Genomic DNA, 19,056 nt, shown 5'->3' with positions numbered 1-19,056 from the left:
CAGCCAATGAACGCATTCCACATGCGGACAGCGAGAGCTTTGCATGCGGATCAGGAGAGCGGCGGAGCAGAGACACGCGATTGGTGCTGATGGTGCTAGAGCTGCGAACACCGGCTGCGGTTTAAGGGAACGAGCCGATGATAGATCCGAAATACAATTTTGACGTTATTTATCACAACATAAGGACACTAAGACTCCCAGCAGGCATCGAACATTTTCAAGATCAAGAACATCCAGCGTGTTTTACGATGTCTGTTGCGTAATTTTTGGTTGAATTAGCCCGGGTTAGTAACTTTTCTTCTAATTAAACGCCCTAACTAAAAAGTAAAATTTGGCTATCATCGCGTACCTGTTATCTAAAGTCACTACGGTTGTTTTTGGATCAAGTTGTTCGTGGATCCGAAGGTCTTGGGAGTCAGGACTGAAGGCTTTGAAGAAGCCCGTGTTTGGGGGGTTGCGAGTCCGTTTATTATCAGCGTGTCCGTCCGTCCACGATGGAGAATGCACATACAAAAACCGTGGAGGAAGTTTACAGCTTTTTCTCCGTGAACGAGAGCACTGGGCTCGGCCTGGAGCAAGCGAAGCGGCAGCGGGAGAAATGGGGACCGAACGGTGAGTGAGCGAACGTGGCTCGGCTAATGCTAACAGGGCAGGGGAGACTGGGATTGGCAGTTTACTAGTAAGCAAATAGGTTTAGGTGATTTCGCAATGTTCATCGAGTGCTATAGGATTGTTAGGCCCGTACAAGAGCTGGCGCACATGCGGTGATATTCATTTCATCAGCCGGCATGTGTCCGAAATGAAGGCGCGTGACGTCACTGCTGCTCGCCACCAGCGAGTATAGTCATGTTTTACACATTTGGCCAGTAACCAGTGTTGTAAATACAAACATAGTTGTATATATAATATAAAAAATGTAAATATTTTTATTTGAGTTAAAATACCATATTGTCTTTTGCTATAAAGCCTAAATGATGCAGATGATTTTTTTTTTTTTTTTACAGTACATGAACTTTCAGGATCTAATGTTATCTTTTTTTTCTCTTTTCTCTCACCATGCTGTGAATCTTTGGCTGTACCGCAGAATTGCCTGCGGAAGAGGGTAATCCTTTGTCATGTATTCTGTTAACGCCTCTTTTTATGCATTTCACGCCTTGGTCTTTATTATCATGTTTTCACATGCTTATTTTTTCAGGAAAATCACTGTGGGAGTTGGTGGTGGAGCAATTTGAGGATCTTTTAGTGAGGATTCTTCTACTGGCAGCTTGCATATCTTTTGTAAGTACCTCAAATTAATATTAATTTGAATACAGTAACGTTACTTGTTTAGCTTTCCTTATAATTTTTCCCAGTTTTTTTCTGGATTAGATAAAATAAGGTTAGATTTACTTTATCATTGTGCAGAGTACAATGAAGTTAGCATCTAACGAGAAGAGCAATTAGGCAAAACTTGCAATTAATATTAAAGGGATAGTTCACCCAAAAATGAAAATGTTGTCATCAGTTAGTACTCTTCCTCATGTAGTTGCAAACCTGTAAGACTTTCGAAACACAAATTAAGATATTTTAATGAAATCTGAGAGATTTCTGTTCCTCCACTGACAGTCCACACAAGTGCCACTTTGTCGCTTCAAAAAGTCCATAAAGAGATCTGTAAACTAATCCATATGAATTGAGCGGTTTAGTCCAAATTTTCATCAAAATCATGCCTCTTCAGAAAATTTGGACTAAACCGCTCAATTCAAATGGATTAGTTTTACGATCTCTTTATGAACTTTTTAAAGCTTCAACATGGTAGTTGCGTAGCTGTCAATGTAATGGACGGAAAGCTCTGAGATTTCATTAAAAAGATCTTCTTTTGTGTTTGGAAGATGAACCAAAGTCTTATGGGTTTGGAACGACATACGTTAGTGGACCAGAGCAACAGAATTCCCTTCACCACAAAAAAATGTGTGTAGTGTGTACATGTACATTTTGTTGTTTTGTTTTAATGATGTAATTATGTTGATTTATTATGGCCTTGTAGAATAGCAATTTTGATTTACTTAGATTTGATGATTTCTGTTTGTTTCATTAATCATTAAAAATGTTAGCGTTAAATGTTAATCTCTGCATGACATGTTAAAAACTGAGATGCAGCGTGTAATGAGTACCATGCTGAAAGTGTCGGAGTGCTTTATAAATGCTCTGCGTGATATTTTTATCATGTTACAATATGCTGTCATCAAGCTACGAGGCGATGATGTACAGTGGTTCACTCAGTGGTTCATTAATGCTGTCTGGAGTCTTTAACACATGTCTGTTTGGATAATGTTTCACCGCTGGAATGGCAGGCACGGTGCAAGTCCGAGAGGGCTTAGATAGCTCTCAACTGAGAACATGGTCCATAGGTTAGGTTACTGCGTTGAACCAACTTAGTCATCCACTTCCTCTGTTTGGATTTCTGGATTTGCTGAAAAAGCGTTGTTTGTTGCATCAACATTGGGGATTATTATTATTAATACAGCATGCTTGTTTACATGACAAATATATAAAAAGAGGGGGGGGGAAAGGACTTTTCTCAAATGGTGAGTTCACTTCTCTTATTGGCTGCTCGTTCCACATCTTCTCATCTGGCGACTAGTGTTGTGACTGGTAACGGGGAAGGTTGTTGCCCCTGTGTACTGTTTTAAGATGTGTCTTAGGCCCCATTTACACCTTGCTGTATATACAGGTCTATACAAAGTCCAAAAGCTTATGCTTGAATGCCCTCCCTAACCTCCCATAGAGATGCATTAACTTGCTCTCACACTCACCTTTGTTATTCCCACAAGGCAAGAGTGTTATTCAATCAGAACAGTTTATCCCGTCAGGACTAAGCACAGCAACTGGAATTTACAACCACAGCTCTTTCCACAAGAGCCTTTTAGAATTGAAGTCAGAATGATTTTTAAGTGGCATCTCATTTAATGGACTGAATATCGAGCAAGATGAAACCATTGTGCTTTGCACCCTTTCAGAAGTCGTCATTTTACCAGAAACAACATTTAATTTGTGTATTCTGTTATAATTCTAATTAAGTTGCTATGAAAGTAGCTATGAAAGTAGCACATTTGTAGTATGACCTACAGTTGTTCTATAAAGACAAAAACGTGTATGCCACAATTCAGTATATAAAAAAAAAACTAAAATTGGGGAATTAGATCTTGTGAAACATTACAATAAATGGATTATTCGAAATATATATATTTTTTATTGTATATAATGTATGCGCTGTAATTCAAAAGTTTGCGATTGGTAAGATTGTTTAAAAAAACTTTTGGAAAGAAATCTTTTATGCTCAACAGGGCTGCATTTGTTTGATCAAAACTACACTAAAAACTGTAATTTTATGAAATATTACAATAAAAAAAGTTTTCTACCTAAATGTTTATTAAAATGCAATTTAATCCTGCAGTAGTAGTGCTGCTTAATGTTTTTGTGGTTAGTGTAAATTTCAGGATTTGTCGATGAATAGAAATGTCGAAAGAACAGCATTTAGTTGAAATGGAAATCTTTTGTAACGTTATAAATGTTTTTGCTGTCAGTTTTGATCAATTTCGTGCCGCCTTGCTGAACAAAAACCACATGCCGAACTTTTTAATGATGGTCTATTCTATATTTATCTGTAATACAATGTATTAATTATACAAGTTTCTGTATAATTCTTCATAAACGTGCTGGTCATTGAACTAAATTGGGTAAATGATGCTACCAGACACATATCTGCGATTTAGCCTAATAAGAAAACAGTTTGTCTCTGTGAACTAGCTTAGGTACGCAATGTAGCACCAGAATCATGACAAAAAGCTGCAAAGGAAATCTGTCGTACAAGATCAGGGATTTAATCGAACAAAATTCAAGCTTCTCTTAGCGTACCCTCTGGGGGGAAAAAAAATACAGGATGTTACAGAAACAAAATATTCAGAATACTGCATAGGGAATAGAAAGCTTCTTGCCTCACTAGAACATGTGGGTTGGTGTTAAAATACTCGCTTTGGTTTTATGCACTTGACTGTACATAGCTTCTGTTGGCTTGTTCGTGATGTTTGCAAAGATGAGTTTTACTATTACATTTTTGGACGGGTGTTATGATGTTCTCTTGTGTGGTCCAGGTTAGCTTAAGCCCCTATAGTCTAGATTGATGAAAGCTGGTCTGTCTTAATTAGATCATATTACATAAAGGACTCAGTGCTTCAGCGTTCACTGGACCTTGTCTGGACAGTGTCAGCATGCCTGTAAATTCACATGGCTGGCTCGTTAATTACTTCTTTTTTTTTTTTTCTCGGTCGGTTGTGACACCTTAGAAGCGGCATGCATTAAATAGTCATTCTTGTGCAGTTGCTGATGACACTCTGTTTTGACACCTGGTTCACAGCCACAACTTCTGCCAAGATATAGACACGTGCTCTGGTACAGTGTAAAAACATGAAGCACTAACGTGTTTATATGTTGTCTTGGAACACTCTTCTTTGTTATTCAGTCATATGATAAAGGCTATTTGGTCAACGTGAAATCCTAAATTAAGAAGTATTTGTTTTTCCTGTTTTTCTTTTATAGGTACTGGCCTGGTTTGAAGAGGGAGAGGAGACCATTACAGCGTTTGTGGAGCCTTTTGTAATATTGCTAATTCTTATAGCCAACGCCATTGTAGGTGTCTGGCAGGTAAGTTTGGACTCCTTTTGTTTTAATCTTTGCCTTATTTTATACTGTATTTCTGAACAACATGAACACCAAGTGGAAATACAATAGATTTTTGCATATGGGTGTGCTCTGACAGAAGTTAATGAACGGCAATCGTTGAGGCCATACTCACGCAACGTTGTGTTGGAGCAAAACTGCTATTCTACTGTTCATAAGTTTGGGGTCAGTAAGATTTCTTTTTTGTTTAAAAAGAAATGTTGATCAAAGGTGACAGTTAAGACATGTATAATGTTAAAAAAAAGCCAAATTAATGCTATTTTTATTTATATTCATCAAATAATCCTGGAAAAATGTTTCACTGTTTCCACAAAAAAATTATGATAATAGTAAGAAATGTTTCTTGAGAACCAAATCAGCATTTATTCAGCTTTGCCATTACATGAATTAATTTGATTATTTTTTTTTTTAATTGTTGTAACATTTTACAGTATTACTGTTTTTACTGTAGTTTGATCAAATAAATGCAGCTTTGGTGACAGTGGTGTAATTTGTGAGGAGTGTTCATAATAATCTCCTGTCCTCCAGTACCAGCTGTTTCTGACAGCCGTTTCTCGCTGATAGAGTTTGCTTGTGCCTCGTAACGAATGTAGTCTTTCTCGTAAAGTGTAGTTAGCCTTGTTATGAAAATGAAAACATGTGGCCGTTTTTTTTCCGCTGCCCTTTTCTAAAGATAGTCCTGCTGTCCCAGTGGAATCCAGAATAGAGCCAAGACCCTATTTTCTCCGGCACCTCTCAGCGGCCCTGAAACCCATGTCCCAGATTTCTCTCTATCATTTTATTTTGGTCACCATTCATTACCCAGACTGCCTGAGAATCCTCAGCCTTGTCTCCTCCTATCAGTTTTCTACTTCTTCAAATGGTCTTCTTAAAAGGGCACAGCTGCAGCACAGTATTGAATGCCTTAGGCTAAAGTTTTGCAGATAATATTAGTGTATATAAATGGAAAAATGTATTTAAAGACCCTATGAAATCACAACTGAGTCCAGGCTTTAGAGCCTTTGGTAGCTCTGAGTTATCTAGACAATAATGTATTCTTATCATTTGCAGATACATTATTTAATCATTAATACATTACTGTTCAAAAGTTTGGGTTTGGTTTTTGAAATAAATTAATACTTTTATTAAGCAAGGGTATATTAAATTGATCAGAAGTGACAGTAAAAATGTATTGTTACAAACAATTTCTAATAAAAAACTGTTCTTTTGATCCTTCTAATCATCATCGAATCCTAAAAAAAATGTAGCACGGTTTCCACAAAAATATTAATCACAACTGTTTTCAACACTAATAAAATAATAATGTTTCTTGAGCAATTGTGTTGACAAAGAAATGAAAACTGCGCTCTGCGAGGTTTTCTTCATATAATTTTGGCTCACAGTTGGCCTACAAATGTTCCCATTACAATTCCTTATGGCTCATACCCACTTTTTGGGTGAATTGCATCCCTAGTGGCAGGTGTGATGTAAGAGGCGAGAGGACTAATTATCCTCTGGTTCATACAGCCACTTTTTCAATCAGAGCGGAGAGTAGCAGTTGCAAGCCCAGGGCAAACTTAATTTCAGGGAGCACCGGTCCATGCACCAGCTCTAGAAGATTTACAGGCCCATTAAACATCCGCGAGAAAGAACTAAGACTGTTTCTCAGCAACCAATGCATACTGAAGTATGGTGGTACAAAGGTAGTATTATCTGTTGAGTATACACTACCGTTTAAATGTTTGTCACGTCCTTTTTTTTTTTTTTTTGTGGTGGTGTTTAGCAAGGATGAATTAAATTGTTCAAAAGTGACAGTAAAGACATTTATAATGTTACAAAATATTTGTATTTTAAATAAATGCTGTTCTTTTCAATTTTTATTCATTTAATATTCAATTACTTTTCGATCTCAAACGGAGGCCCCTTCTGTTTTCAGGCCCGTTTCAATTAACCCTGCTGTGGGTAAAAGTTGCATCTTTATTTTCAGTAATAGCGGGGACCAAATCATATACACATGATGCCAGATAGGTCATTCCAGAATCACACACACATTCTTAATATCAAATGAAAACCCTCTGCTGTGCTTGCCTCATGCCAGTGTAAAGTATCTCTTAACTCTTTCCCCCCCATTGAGGGAAATTTCCAGCTTTCTGCTTTTCCGTTACATGGTAGAGGATGCTATTAGGCATCTTCTAAAAGAGTACTGAATCTCTTGATCAAAACACAGGTGAAGAAGCAGAGACAATCAATATCATATGTAAGCAGATGCATATGTAAAATAACGTGATCAACATTAAACCGCATATAAATCAAAACTGCCTAACGTTACTGAATGAAATGTCGACCCAGGACGAGCTATAGGACTGTACAAGCTTTAGGTGTGCTGATGAACTTGATCTACTCCATCTATGTTTTGATGATCATTCTGAATCCGATCTGGATGTAGTCTTTGAGCAAAAAGCTTAAAATCGTATTTTTGTCAATGTTGCCTTTTTTTATGAGACTTACCCACATTCAAGTGTTGATAAAAGAATGCATGAAGCTTTTTTTTTTTTTAAAGCAGAGGCTCTGTTTTTGCTTTTGATAAATTGCATGTTCAGATATTCATACAACAAAATATTCTGTGGGCCATGAAACTTTTGTGAAAATGATCAGAAATGCTGGCAACTTCTTTTCAAAAAGACTGGCGGGAAAAGAGTTAAATATGTTTAAAGGGTTCATATAATGCCATTTTTGTACAAGCTAATATGATTCTTTAGGGTCTAAATGAAAAGTTTGTAATATACTTTAATTAAATTCTCATTAGTATTGTAAGAAAACACTCGTTTTACCTGGTCAAAAACAGCTCTGTTTTCAGCACACCGTTTAAGTGCATGTGTCTTTAAATGATAATGAGCTTTACTCACCCCGCCCCTCTGTTCTGTGCGTACACCGTTTGTAATAACACAATAACCATAACGCGTTGTTCATTATAAACGTGGGATTATGAATTATATTGAGAACGTCGTACATAGAAAACATGCCATAGTGTAAACAGCCGCATTCATCGTGAAGCGTGCAGCAAGCGATTTGCAAAGATTAATATAAATATTAATATAAAGGTTAATAAAACGTTACACTCACTTCTTCTTCTGGAGGTACAGCAGGAACACGAATAGTTGGTACCGATCCTTTTTTCAGGAGCAGCTTCTTAGCAAAACCAGCTTTATACTGACCTCGTTTGTAAAGCAGTCTGGTGTGTGAAATGATTCGCGCAAACATGAAAGCAGTGACGTTGATCGTGGGGAATATTCCCTTCGAAAACAAACTCAGCCACTGCGTCTTCAGCGGTTTGGATTTAGGAACATCAAAATAACTGCTGTGTTCCTTATTACAGCCAAGAACAGGACACCACAATCGCTTAGATGCCATTCTGCTCATAGACAGTGCTCCAGCGTATCAACAATAACCGCGCGGGTCCACGCAGACTATGATTGACAGCTCGCTCACGATGTTGAAACGCTGCTGTCAATCAACAATCGTGGGGGGGCGTCGATTTGTGACGTCACAAAATCGAACGGCTTGATTTGAGATGGGGGGGGAAACCATATAAGAAGATTTAAAAAAAAAACACTGGATGGATTTTTATCATTTTATGATGGTTATGTACAGGCACTGCCAACACACATTTGAGTACAATCCACTTGTAAAAGTGCATGTACCATTATATGACCCCTTTAATTAATTTGCTCTGGTTTAAGTTCTTCTAGGAAATTATTTTACTCAGGAAACGCTCAACCCTGAATCCATTTGTTTTTATCTAAAGCAAATTTTAGAAACCTTATACGTTTTTAATTCGCTCTTTTATAATTTTTAACTTGTTACTTGCAATGAAAATAGCCAAGGAATTTGGCATTGGGTTAAAACCAACCCACAAGGAATTTGTTTTAGACGGTGTTTTCCTGCCACATAGACTTGTTTGAGCACTTACTATATGAATAAAATGCATTTCATTAATTCACTGACTTTGTTTTGGCAATTGTTTTAATCTAAATCCAAGTTTTGGCAGAACACAATCTGTTGGAAAGGCTCCATGCTTGAAACAAGTGTGTTTTTGGGGCAGTATGCTCTGCTTCTTCAATGATGTCTGACTCTGAATCAAAAGACAGAGTTAGATTGGCCTTCCTCCTTTCAGTTCTGCTCAGATTAACTGTGAAATGAATCGCAAGGCCTCAATCTTGGGCCAAATCGTGTGACTCAATCTGACTTTCCACCCTCTCTGGTTTATTTCTCATCATAACCGTAATGCACAGGAGTAATTTCTATCAACTTTTTTAGCCATCTGAAACGTTGTCACTGATGTACAGCACTGTGGTTGGAACAAGCATTTAGCAATTTCCCAACTGATTTTAGTGAGATATACCTTGAACTCTAGCAGCAGTTAATAATGTGGCATGTGTATTTATAGCTTATTGCCTTAAATGTCTTAGCAACCATAACCCATCCCCCCTTCATTTGTCTGGGTCCGGACATGAAACTGGTTTTTCGCCCTAAGGCTCGCCAGTTTTGTTTGTTTGACATAAGACTTTTTGTTCCCATCGTGCAAGACAAACCACAGGAAGTACGCTGCCAAATGCTCTGCCAAGCAGGCAACCACTATTAGGAAGTGTGTCCCTTGGGATTAATCATGCTGAAAGCAAAAGGTCACTTTAAACACAACGTTTAACATTAGAATAAGAAGGTTAGCGTCAAAGGCAGTTTCCCTTCAGTCGTATCTGATGGCACCTCAGCCATCCAAGACAAAAATTCTCATAGTGAGGTCAGCCAATTTAGCCCTGGATTGTCTTACCATCTCTAGGATGTGCCGTTGAATATTTAGTTCACATATGAAATAGTTTGGGTAATTTGAAGAGAATTTTTTTTTTGTAGCTGCTGATAATAATAATAATAATAATAATAATAATAATAATAATTATAATTATAATTATAATGTAGTCTTTGACAGACCTTTAAATACGATGGTCCAATTGTGAAAAAACCCATCAGTGTGATATTATAAACCATTTTAATTTACACACACACACACACACACACACACACACACACACACACACACACACACACACACACACACACACACACACACACACACACACACACACACACACACACACACACACACACACACACACACATCTGTCTATCTATCTGTCTGTCTATCTATCTATCTGTCTATTTATCTGTCTATCTATCTGTCTCAATTTTATATTTATTTTTTACTGAACTTTTCTATGGACCCCTTGAAGCCCCAGTTCTTATGCCTTTAATGCCTACTAGTACGATGTCCCAGGAATGTGAAAATGTCTCATTACTATTCATGTTCTGCTTGCAGGAGAGAAACGCTGAAAATGCCATTGAGGCCCTCAAGGAGTACGAGCCCGAGATGGGCAAGGTCTATCGCCAGGACAGGAAGACTGTACAGAGGATCAAAGCCAGAGACATTGTACCCGGGGACATTGTGGAAGTTGCCGGTAAGAATTTAAGTGACTATTCAAATTCAGCCAGTGTGAACTTTTGAATTCTTACCAGCAGTAGGAAACTGATCAGGAACAGGTGTAAAGTAGCCAGTGCCATTATCCAGATGGTAGGGTAGCTGTGTGAACAGGTTGGTTTCCCAGTGGTTTAGGCTTACAGTGACAAACTCTCTCTGAACCTTTGTGTGTGATCACACGGTTGCCTCGGAAGAGATCGTGTTTCATGCGTTTCGCAGTAAAGACTTAATAAAGAGTACAAATTAGAGCTCTGCTGGTACTTCAAGAATGAACTAATTGCTCTGTCAAGTTTGCCAAAAACATTTTTAATGTCATCTTTTTATTGCTTGAGAAATGAGAGCTAATGTTACATTTTTGTATGTGTTTCCTGTGCTTTTTGTCTTTGTGAAACTCAAATACAGCATGAGTCTCAATTGCCTGTACTATTGATGTATTTCCTATTGAAGCAGGAAGTTGAGGTGGTACATATTAGGCTTGTCACTTTTTTTTTTTGTATTGATGGAATTTAATCATTTTGAAAGTCTTTAAATAATATATACACCCTACCATTCAAAAGTTTTGAGATCGGTACGTTTTTTTTTAATAGAAGTCTCTTCTCACCAAGGCTGCATTTATTTGATCAAAAATACAGTAATAGTAATATTGTGAAATATTATAACAATTTAACACAACTGTTTTCTATTTTTATATATTTAAAAATGCAATTTATTTCTGTGATGCAGAGCTGAATTTTCAGCATCATTGCTTCAGTGCCTCATGATTTTTCAGAAAACTCAAGAAACATTTCTTATCACAATCAATGTTGAAAACCGATGTGCGGTGTAATATTTTTTGTGGAAAATTTTTTCAGGATTATTTGATGAATAGAAAGTTCAAAAAAGCGTTTATTTGAAATTGATTTTTTTTTTTTTTTTATAAATGTCTTTACTGTCACTTTAGATCAATTTAATGCATCCTTGCGGAGTCATTTCTTTTAAAAAAAACATACTGAAAATAAAATAAAATCTTGGCTACATATTTGAAGACACTTTTAAAATAAAATTATTTAACCATTATTTGTTTGGAAAGGAAATCTAGTATGAGATTATTTGCTACTTTTTTCTATTCAAAGGTGTTATTTAGTGGGGGGAACATTCTCATTCCAGAGGGTATTTTATCAGGCATTTTATTTGTGTAATGCAAGATGAGTCATAATTGTGTGTTTTTTTTTAATCCATTTTCATTGAAGAGAATGACTGTAAAAAGCATGTACTTTGTAATTTGGTTAATTTTTTTAATTAGAATTCCCACATGAATTCATCTGGAAAGGGATTATCATGGGTGACCCTTGCTCTATATTGCGTCACGTAACGCCACGTCTCTTTGCTCACTGGAATAGATCACTAGGTGCTTCCTTATTGCTTTAGTGTTTTAGACATTCAATGGCTGTTAAGGCTGCTAGACTCTTTCAGCTAGTGTGAAAGTGACAGTCCACTGTGACTAAACTAACCAAAACACTTTATCATAAGTGCCCTTAACATATTTTCATTTTTGACTCGGGGCCGGCACACAATTGTGTGCATGTGTAGCCTTTTTATTACCTTGTGTGTCCGTGCTGGGCTTGAAGAGATGTGTGCTCACCAGCTTCAGGTGGAGTTAGATGCTTAGTCATGATGAGATGAAACAGGCAGCGCTGAGTGGTGAGCCGCATGGTGCAGTAGAGCCTCCATCAGCAGGGTGGGGATTGGAGGAGCCGGTGTTTTTGCGGCTCTGACTAATAATACCCTGTGGTAATGTGACCAGGTGAGTGTACCTGTTACATAACCTGTGAGGGGTGCCTAAACAGACGGGTCCTGAAAAATTAAACGTTCCACTTACAATGCCACTGTGTGGGTGGTGGAGTTGCTAAGAATACATTTAAAGGGGTGGTATAATACCCTTTTCACAAGGTGTAAAATAAGTCTTTGATGTCCCCAGAGTGTGTGTGTGAAGTTTTAACTCAATACCCCACAGATATTTTTATATAGCATTTTAAAGTTGTCACTTTTTGAGGGTGAGCAAAAACGCACCGTTTTTGTCTGTTCCTTTAAATGCAAATGAGCTGCTGCTCCCAGCACAGAGGGCGGAGCTTCAAGAGCTTGTGTCCTTTTACCTCACACAGACATGCACTGGAAATTTCAAAAACGTTTTGCCTTTTATGTTCAAACCGAAGTCAGAAAGATGGAGACTCAAGAAGTGACATGTAGACAACATTTCTGAATGGTTAGTTGGTGAATTTATGTAGCTCATGTATAGTTATCCTCTAGTCATTAATTAGCATATTCTGTCTTGATAATCTATAAATTGTGTTCCTGGGGGCGGGGTTTATGTAAATTTTAGGGTTAGTGATGTCACTAACCCGGGAGGAATGTCGTGTGGTCCCTACCAGCCATTTGTTGTAGTCCCTACCAGCCATTCTTTAAAAGAAAATATCTCCCTTTGCTTTGTACTTCGAGCGTTGTAACTTTGCAGATGTTGTTTATGCTCAAACAGCAACATTACACACTAACTAAAGTTAGAAAAGTTAAATCATATTCAACCACCCCTTTAAGGGATGATATTATGGGAAGTGAATAAAGATTATTTTGCAGAACCTGGAACAAGAATGACTAGGCTGCTAAAATGAAACCTTTAGCAGCCAAATGTATTTATTTTTTATTTTAATAAAACTCCATCAAGAATGTGTACATTAGTTTTTACTTGAAGTTAATTATTTAAAGTGTACATCACAGTAACAGTTCCTGGTTCATTTGGAATTGGACATATGACTCAAGATTAAGTTGCTATCAGAATAATGGCTCTGAACGGTTCACTGAGCAAGTCTGATTCAAACAGCTGAATCTAAGTGAATTCAAAGGCTATTTGACTGACTCATTAAAATGCCACCAGTATTTTATTTTTCTCAGATCAGACATCACGGCTTTGACTGTTGATAGTTGCATGCAGAAAGCACTGTTGCGTCTCTAACAAGACGGTGTTTGACAACTTTGTGTGCTTCCATATGCAGGTTTTCCTGTAGTGGCTAGGCTATATTTTAAATCATTACTTGCAACAAAACAACAATCAGTTTAGTCACAGTCTGGAGCCTCACTTGCATCCATTTTAGTTTAAACCAGGGACTTAAATCTAAAGAGGGGGAAAAAGTCCTTTCCCTTTTTTACTTGGTGAGGGGGTGAGGCGGGTGATGTTGATTGGTTTAGATAGTGGTGTAGAGTGACGCAGGACAACCGTGTTTAATTTGTTGCTGCAGTCAGAGATGCAGAAAGAAAGAACTGCATTCCTTTTTGTCTTGTGAAGGACATAGGGAGGTCATAGAGGGCTCTGGTTCTCAAACTCCTGTATAGGAGGGATAAAGCTGGTTAAATGGATTTAGGTTAACCCTTCTTGCATGGTGGAAAACAGTGTCGCGGGAAGGTGGTGGTGAAGGAAAACAAAGAGGGAGGTGACTGCAGGGGGAAAGAGAGTCTCGTGAGTGGAATGTTAAGTGTCCGTCTAGTGGCAGCAGCTGTGCAACCTCGCCGTCGACACCAGAGCTCACAGCTGATCTCGCGTGAATCTTCAGCATCCACGTGCATCATTCAGCCTCTGCTGGGAGGTCGACAAACTGCCTTCAGCAGATGGTGCAGTGATGTTTGAAAAGCAATGGTCCCCCTGCTCCCTGATGAGGTCTGCATGACGTATCTTTAATCGAACCCGCAGGATTTGTGACGCAACCCCATGACGCAGGGAAATAAAAAATATTTTAAAACTCTTTAAAAGTTACCTTTCAATCAGACTGAGATAATTTGTCTTTTTAAAAAGATTGTCATTGAAATGCTTGAGTTTCCGCCGACAGATCAATTTTGAGAAGTCGAACTAACAGATCTCGATAATGCAATTGTAGCTCATACTGTACACTACCGTTCAAATGTTTGGGGTCAGTACAATTTTATTTTAATTAATACTTTTATTAAGCAAGAATCCTGAGTTGTTTTTTTGTGTTTCCACAAAAATATTTGAAGGATTTTTGAAGGATCATGTGATATTGAAAGTGGAGTAATGATGCTGAAAATTAAGCAATAAAATTAATTATTGTTAAAAGTTATGTAAAGTTATAATATTTCACAGTATGTTTACAGCATGTATGATCAAATAAATTCAGCCTTGGTGAGCATGAGACCTCTGTCAAAAAAAATGTTTTTGTAAAATTTGTCAAAATACAGACTTTTGATTAGTACTGTCTGTAACTGTGCATGCAAACATAAGTTGCTACATATTTCTCTCGTACTTAAGTTAGGGGTCTGTTAAAATTCCAAATCCTAAGTATTACATTTTAAAATGTAACCCTTCTCACATTGTTTGTGCTAAAGGCATAAATTATACCTCAAATCCTCCAGCAATCTGAGAACAGTGACAGCTGATGTAACTCCTAGCATAGCAGTGGTAGCATAGCAGTGGTAAGCCCCCATCCCTTGTTCCTGTTACCTTGTCAATGGCTGCGTCATCTTGCTAAATTGGTTAAATAGCAATAGATTGCTTGTACATTTACCTTTGTATTTTTTCCGCCTACCTCAGCTCTACCTCAGTGAGTCATAAACTCTAGTCTCTGTAGCTGCTTTTATTTCACTTCACTCTCATAGAAGAATGACCTTGCAGGGCTTTGCTGAAGATAACAGCCTCTCACATCTGTTATTACCTCTCGTCTTTCATACATCTGCCGTCTGATAGCATGTAAAGTGATGCCATCATGAAACATCTGATCTGTTGTGCCGTTGGTCCATCTCCTGTCATCTGCAGACCAGCGGCGGTAATTGACCGCTCAGCTGTGTGCATCTCCCCTTTCAAAATGCAGAAAAAGCTCTTTGTTTCTGAGCACTGCTGCTAATGCTGAACTGAGTGTATTTTGAGAATCTTTCTCCAATGAAAATATATCTGAGGCTATGTTTTGCCAGCAAAAAATCAGATTTTTTGCATACAGATATTTTCTAATCTGATTCTAACCAAATTTGGATGTGGTTTGAAATGCGATTCCAATCCAATAGAGATGCGTCTCAGTCTGGACTCTCAAACTGCCTTTTTCATCACTCGCATTAATGCGACACAAAGTGATAACGTCAAAACCAGTGACGGAAATGTGGGAAAGGTTTTGGCCGTGACTACAGCATTTATTTTATTTTTATGAAAATGGACTGTTTATTACTACAGTGATTTCCTATTTGAAATTGTGTGTAATGCATAACAGTGACTGTAAATGATGTATTTTAGGTGTTGGAGTGGGGTATTTAGCATTTGGTATTTGGTCTATATTTTGTTGGGAATTTGGCTGTTTGTTTTTTTCACAGATCTGGCAACCCTCTCTTGAATATACATGTTTTACTGCACTGGCAGTAAATTTCTTGTTTTTAATGAGCTGGTTCAGTTAGAGCTAAAATGTATGAAATTTAATATTTTGCACTTTGACAGTAGCAACCCCTGAATTAATCACATTGAGGTGATGCCTTGTCACTTTTTCTCTGTTTGAGGGTACGTTTACATGACAGCGATGTGCTAAAAACGGAAAAGTTTTCCACGGATCGTTTTGACAACATTGTCAATCTTTGTGTTCATACGGATCCTCAAAGTACTGTATTATGTATTGTTATAAAAAACTTTGTATTATGCATGCCATGCCAGTAATTGGCAATGCCACTTTGTAAAGAAAAACTACGTGCCTATACACTAAACGCATAATACGCATGCTCATGATGGTATAGTTTTTTTCAAAAACTTGCACTTTGAAACCCGTTTTCAAAAGTTTGTGTTTTCAGGGCCCCAAAATACTGTTGTCGTGTAAATGAACAGTCAAAACGCATAGTTTTCCGTTTGTACTCGAAAAGGGTGTTTTGTAAATGACACATCTTCTCTTGAGCGAAGACTCCCCTTAAAGGTAGGGTAGGTAATCCTGTTCAGAAACACTTTTTTTTATACTGGGTGAAATGGTCCTTCCATCCTGATAGTAGTCAATACATTATGTGTTTAGAAAAAGGAATGAAAAAAATCAGACCTCTGTAGCAGCTGCAGGACAGTAAAAACTCTGACCAATCACTGCCATTCGGTGCGAATGTAAAGAACCAATCAGATGCCTTCATGTCTCGTGCCCGAGCCCCACTGCGCGCGCTGCCCTGCGTGCACTCATCACATGTCACCGTTCCGGAAATATTCAGCTCAAAGCACCTGCATGCAGTCAGCGAAGGCAAACAAGGCAAAAACTACTTCCTCGGACCCTGCCCGCACTCTTGAACGACCTCCTCTGCTTCGCCCTCAACCCCGGACCTGTCCTCGAACCGACGATGCGGTACTTGTCTCCGGACTCGGAGTGTATGTTAGTCTTCATTAGAGTCAACAATGTTTTCATCATGGAAACTCTTACATGCAAAACACCGTATATGTTATGAATCTTACACGAAATTCACCTTCATCACAGTGTAACTGATGGTAATGGAAAAACGTGTATCAATGCAACCTGTTTTTAGTTTTGCCTTATAAATATAGCTCGTTACCGAATGAAACTTTACCATTATCGATATGCTAGCTTGATAGTGAGTACTAAAAGAAATCTTATGTTTATATTCATAGTGATAAAGTTAGGTATTTTATTACATGTGATTCTGACATGATGTCACTGTATGTACTGCGTTCCTTCCTCTCCACTCGTCTCAGGTAATAAATGCGTCTTCCAGCTGAGCCTGAGCGTTTGGCGTCGCGCGTTCATGTGTTTTGGGGGCGTGGCTTTGGAAGGAGCTCAGAAGGGAGGGGGTGGGAGTGAATGGAAATAATGAGCTGTGTTTATTGCGGATTAAAAGGTCTACAGTCACTCGATTTTTATATTTTCTTTTTCAGAGTACTTACATTTTAATTATGTATTGGTATATAAAGACAGTTTAAACAAATTTGGAATGTTTTTTTTTTAGAAAAAAGATTACCTACCCTACCTTTAAGGGACAAATGTCAGTGTAGTGAGACATTATCCAAGGACACTAGTTGCTGGGGAATGGAGACAAGTGTAGACAAGTCCCCACTGACCCAAAAGGAATATGGTGAAGCACACTGCTGATGTAAGCCACCTTAAAAGGGAATAGAAAGCATTAGAAACATTAACTAACTGCCGTTGCCACATGCTAACCGCGGGAGTGTGAATGCTGATCTTGTCTGGGAGAAAGTGACAAGCAGCCAGTGTAGATAGACACCGGGCTTTTGTGGTTTTAAATGTATTTTGTGACTTCCTGTTCACAAGTTAATGTCGTCTTCCTCCAAGTGACACACTTTTTTTGCATTCCTCCAGCCTCTAAATTTACTGTGCCTCTCTGCTAATGAACCAAGATCGTTTCCTTTGCTATGGTAATGGCTCGGACTCATGGGATTTGTCCTCAGAAGTATTAAATCGAGGCTGCTCTGGGATTGCTCAGGTGGGGTTTCATTGTACGTAAAACTCTGCAACATGACCTATCGGCAAGCCTGTAGTCTAAATGACCACCCTGTCCCAGTAGAGAGTGAGTGAGAGAGTGAAAGTAGGAACAGAGACAGGATGTGCAGTTAAGAGTTGACGAGATAAATAATCAGTGAGCCAGATGGCCGCTTTCTCTTCTCTCGTGTTTGAAGGGGAGGTGTTCTGCTCTTTGTCCTCTCTTACTGTCCTCAGCAGGCATCGGTTCAGTCCCATCAGCAGCAGTGGGAACAGGCTCTTGGAGGACAAGTTGTCTGCATGACAGAGAGCATATCCGGCCCTGTGTGTTTACGTGCTCGGGTCGTCGCAGCACTTGCGGCCTCTCGCTGTCAGTTCCCTCAGGAAGCGCTCCCCGGGGAGCCCCCAGCCAATCACTGCTTGGAAAGGAGTGTTCTTTGCACAAACCAGCCAAAGGCAATCAGGGACAACGCGAGGAACTGTTAATGCTTCTCTTTGAAAAAGGGATTAGACCTCCCTAAAGTTTGCTTACTAACATATTTATTAGCGGTCAAGATGTCCCTTATGTTTTCCCAAGAAAATATGAGCTAATGTGAACCAGTGGGGTTTTTTTTTTGGTACATGCTATGAGCACTATTGAGGTTTTGTGTTGTTCTTTTTTTATTATTATTTTATTTTGTTTATTTATATATTGTTTGCTATCACTTAATTTGATTACTTAAAGGCCCGGTTTCACAGTCAGGGCTTAGATTAAGCTAGGATTAGGCCTTTGTTCAATTAGGGCATTTAAGTAGCTTTTTTAAGTAGCTTTTTTAACTCTACCATCGAATATCAAAAAATGTCTTGTTCGGTACCTAAGAGGTTAATCTCGTAAACATCAGTGAGCCAATAAGCTTTCAGCATGATTCGGTGTGGCGAGGCATGAAGGAAAAACAGTAGTTTATGCCGGTTACGCAGAGACGTGACTGACACGTGAGGCTGTAGTGTGTAAGCGTCCCAACCCCCATAGATGTAAAAGATGTGATCAAACATGTGGCTACATTTTACCAGGCTTGATGCCAGCAGCGCGTAGTGCAATGTTTAAGACAAGATAATTGCTGGCAAGACCGGTAACACGACAAATCTGATGATGCTCTTGACCTGCTTTTAGCCTCTTAACATCCTTGATGTGTCATTACAAGTGCACAGCCACACAGGCTAAAAGCAGGTTTAAAACTTGCCCCATTTAAGTCAACAGGGTGCAAATTTTAAAAAGAGGATAACACGGTGTAGGCAACACCGATTTATGTCGTTGTTCTCTGTACTGACAGCACTCCAAATTTACAAAAAATGAGCTCAATGTTAAAATTGGCCGGAGTTCTCCTTTAAGAGCAGAAACTTGCTTCATCT

At 38.5% G+C, this 19,056-nt stretch overlaps 1 protein-coding gene across 2 annotated transcripts in view; it reads left to right on the top strand.

Annotated features, from left to right (window-relative positions):
- Window positions 1–19,056, top strand: part of atp2a2b (ATPase sarcoplasmic/endoplasmic reticulum Ca2+ transporting 2b) — a 38,507-nt gene continuing 19,451 nt past the window's right edge. The window contains exons 1-6 of one of the 2 annotated variants that reach the window (XM_084387007.1): window positions 1–284; window positions 388–612; window positions 1,085–1,102; window positions 1,196–1,278; window positions 4,579–4,683; window positions 10,070–10,208. In XM_084387007.1, coding sequence (XP_084243133.1) covers window positions 495–612; window positions 1,085–1,102; window positions 1,196–1,278; window positions 4,579–4,683; window positions 10,070–10,208 — 463 coding nt within the window. In that variant the 5' untranslated portion in view covers window positions 1–284; window positions 388–494. Of the gene's footprint in view, window positions 613–1,084; window positions 1,103–1,195; window positions 1,279–4,578; window positions 4,684–10,069; window positions 10,209–19,056 lie in introns of both variants that reach the window. The other variant, XM_084387006.1, reaches the window with a different exon arrangement.

This window comes from Rutilus rutilus, assembly GCF_951802725.1.
Source record: "Rutilus rutilus genome assembly, chromosome: 18".
Classification (NCBI taxonomy): Eukaryota; Metazoa; Chordata; class Actinopteri; order Cypriniformes; family Leuciscidae; genus Rutilus; species Rutilus rutilus.
This window is presented reverse-complemented; position numbering and strand designations above follow the sequence as displayed.